The 2,782-nt window shown below is 61.9% G+C and overlaps 1 protein-coding gene across 1 annotated transcript in view; it reads right to left on the minus strand.

Moving 5' to 3' along the window:
* Positions 1–981: 981 nt before the first annotated feature.
* LOC103074638 (keratin, type I cytoskeletal 42-like) overlaps positions 982–2,782 on the minus strand; it is a 7,265-nt gene continuing 5,464 nt past the window's right edge. Inside the window, 4 exon segments of the mRNA XM_007465240.1 lie at positions 982–1,079; positions 1,207–1,256; positions 2,256–2,461; positions 2,667–2,780. Of these exon segments, the coding sequence (XP_007465302.1) occupies positions 982–1,079; positions 1,207–1,256; positions 2,256–2,461; positions 2,667–2,780 (468 nt within the window).

Raw genomic sequence — 2,782 nt, forward strand, 5'->3', positions numbered from 1 at the left:
CTCCGCTCCCCTCCCCTGCAGTCTCCCCGAGGGGCCCCACCCAATCCCCTGACCTGGCCCCTCAGGATGGGCCAGGTGCCCGCCCCACAGCCCCACCCTGCCCTGCCCACCACCCTCAGTTCCAGGGTCCCAGCAGGCCCAGTGGGCGGAATGTGCTCATGTCTCAGACTGCCAATGGCTTCCACTTCCCAGACAGGCCCAGACAGCCCCTGCCAGCAGCCGAGAGAGATTCCCCAAGAGCCCAGCAGCTGCTAAGCCACCAAAGCTAGGAGGACGCCCCCCCACCCATGCTCACATGCAGAGGGGCCACCCCACCCCACACACCCGCAAGCCCAACAGAGCCAGTCTGGTTTCCTGGACTGGCCGTGCCACCGCCATCCCTTGCACGCTTCAGCACCCTGGACCACTTCTCCAGAAAGCCCCCTGCCCAGCCCCTCTCCCTCCGATCTTGACCTTGTACCGCCTCAGGCTGAGACAGGGAGCTGTCTATAACAGGTACGGCTCCCCGGAAAGTCTATGAGGCCCTCCCAGGGACCAGCCACAGGCAATGGGGACCCAGGGGCTGATTCTCAGGAACTTTCCCAACCTGATGGGCTGTCCCATCCCTCAGCCCTCAAGGCTCCCGTCTCCCTCCTTTGAGCCCCAGGCCCGGATGGGGTGGGCAGAACAGGTCGGCAGGGGACAAGCAGCCCCAAACCCTCAGCAGACTCTCCTTGTCCCCCCATCCCCACACTGCCCAAGCCAATGACCGGACCAAACCACAGGAGGCATTGAACTTCAAGCAAAGCTTTAATTGCAGTCATTGGGGCAAAATGAGGAGGTCTCCTTGGTGAGGGGCTGTGGGAAGCAGATACAGAAAGGCAACTGCTCTTGGGCGGTGGCCCAGACAGGCACTTGGGGCACAGCAGTACTGTGCTGGGAGCTGCAGGCAATGGCTGCCCCTTGACCCTAGAGGCTGCGCTGTCGCAGGTAGACGGGGCCTCAGTGGGGGGAGCGATGGACCTGCTCGCGGGAGGGGACCACCTTGCCGTCCTGGACTTCCTCCATAATGATACACACCTGGTGGGTGGTCACCACGGCTATGGGCGGGGGAGGAGGGAGGCACAGGGAACCAAGCTCAGGCTGGAGGCCCTCCCCAAGCCTCCCACACAGAAGGGTCCTCAGCCTCTCCCCACCCGCCCTGGGCAGGACGGGGCAGGCTCTTACCTTCCCGGGTGGGCTGAGAGACCAGGGACGAGGAGTACTGGGTGACCAGGCTGCAGGGAAAGGGGGACCTGTCAGCCCAGTGGTGTTGGTTGGGAGCCCAGCCCCCAGGGAGGAGGAGCAGCTGGGGAGGCCCCGGCCGAGGGGAGACAGATCCCAGCAAATCGGACAGAAATCACAGTAGGGAGTACAGGGCAAAGAACGGCAACCACAGGGTCAAAGGGCACAGGCCCAGTGGGCAGGAGTGAGGAAAGGGGATATCCCAACAGAAGGCCCAGAGGCACTTGGCGGCCAACCAGGGATTTACAAGGAGAAGCTGAGCAAGTGGTTTCTCCATATCCTGAAGGGCCCAACAAATAAACTTAATTAAAGCAGGAGAGATTGTGGCTAGACTATAGATAGACTTAGCCATCGTCATAGAGCAAAAAGCTGGAATGTGTGACTAAGCATGGAGACTCCAGAACATCCTCGGCCCCTTTACACTAGGGCCCCATCACCCACCCAACTCCAAACCAGATCGCCACCCATCCCAGACAATGGGATCACCAACCATGCAATCACTGGAACCAGAAAGCCAGGATCATTATTAACCACTTCAGGTGCTAACTCAAATGTTCATTGAGTCCCACCTGCAAGCCATGCTCGCCCCCACATTCAGGCATCCAGTCCCGCTGTTTTTAGCTATAACACATCCTCTTGGTGCAACACCTCCCCTTCCCTGCCCTTCGCCCGCCTTATGGCAGGTCTTCTCTAGCCTGACGCCCTTGCTCCAGCCTCCTGACTGGTCTCCCTGACCCCACCCTCGCCCCTCGGATGCATTTCTCCCTCTGCAGCCAGAGTGAATGTTCTAAGATGTCTTGATGACCATAATTCTCTCTGCGCAAAAGCCCCCGTGGCTCCCCACTGCCTACTCCATCAAGTGGGACCCCAGCCAGTGTTCTCAGCTTCACCTCCTGCGAACCTCCACACCTCCTCCTGTCTCGGCGGGTGCTGGCCCTCCCTGGGTGAAGCCACCCAGCCCACTGAGCAGGTGCGGGGCGCCCTCCACTCACTGGGCGTCCTGGCCCTCCAGCAGGCGGCAGTAGATGGCGATCTCCTGCTCCAGCCGTGTCTTCACGTCCAGCAGCATCTTGTACTCCTGGTTCTGCCCCTCCATCTCGCAGCGGAGCTCGCTCAGCTGGGCCTCGATGCTGCTGCTAAGCCCCTGCAGCTGGGCCAGCTGGGCCCCGTAGTGCGCCTCGGTCTCCAGTGACGCTTTCTGTGGGTCAAGGTGGAGGTGGCTGGGGAGACCGAGCCCCCAGAAGGGGGCCCCACATGTGTGGGTTTGTGGGTGGGGCAGTAAGTGGGGCAGAGTGTGCAGTGGCAGGCGGGGCAGGCAATCTCTGGTTCTCCAAGTGGGGGTCCAGGAGGCAGGGCCCACTCGGAGTGACGGGAACAGGACAAGGAGGGGACAGAGGCCCTACCACGCTGAGCTGGGACCGCAGCTCGATCTCCAGGTTCTGCACGGTGCGGCGTGGCTCCGTGATCTCCGTGCAGCTGCTCGGCAGGGCCTCTGTGCTGGTGGCCGCCTCGCGGTTCA

This window comes from Lipotes vexillifer, unplaced genomic scaffold, assembly GCF_000442215.2.
Source record: "Lipotes vexillifer unplaced genomic scaffold, Lipotes_vexillifer_v1.1 scaffold591, whole genome shotgun sequence".
NCBI classification, from domain to species: Eukaryota; Metazoa; Chordata; class Mammalia; order Artiodactyla; family Lipotidae; genus Lipotes; species Lipotes vexillifer.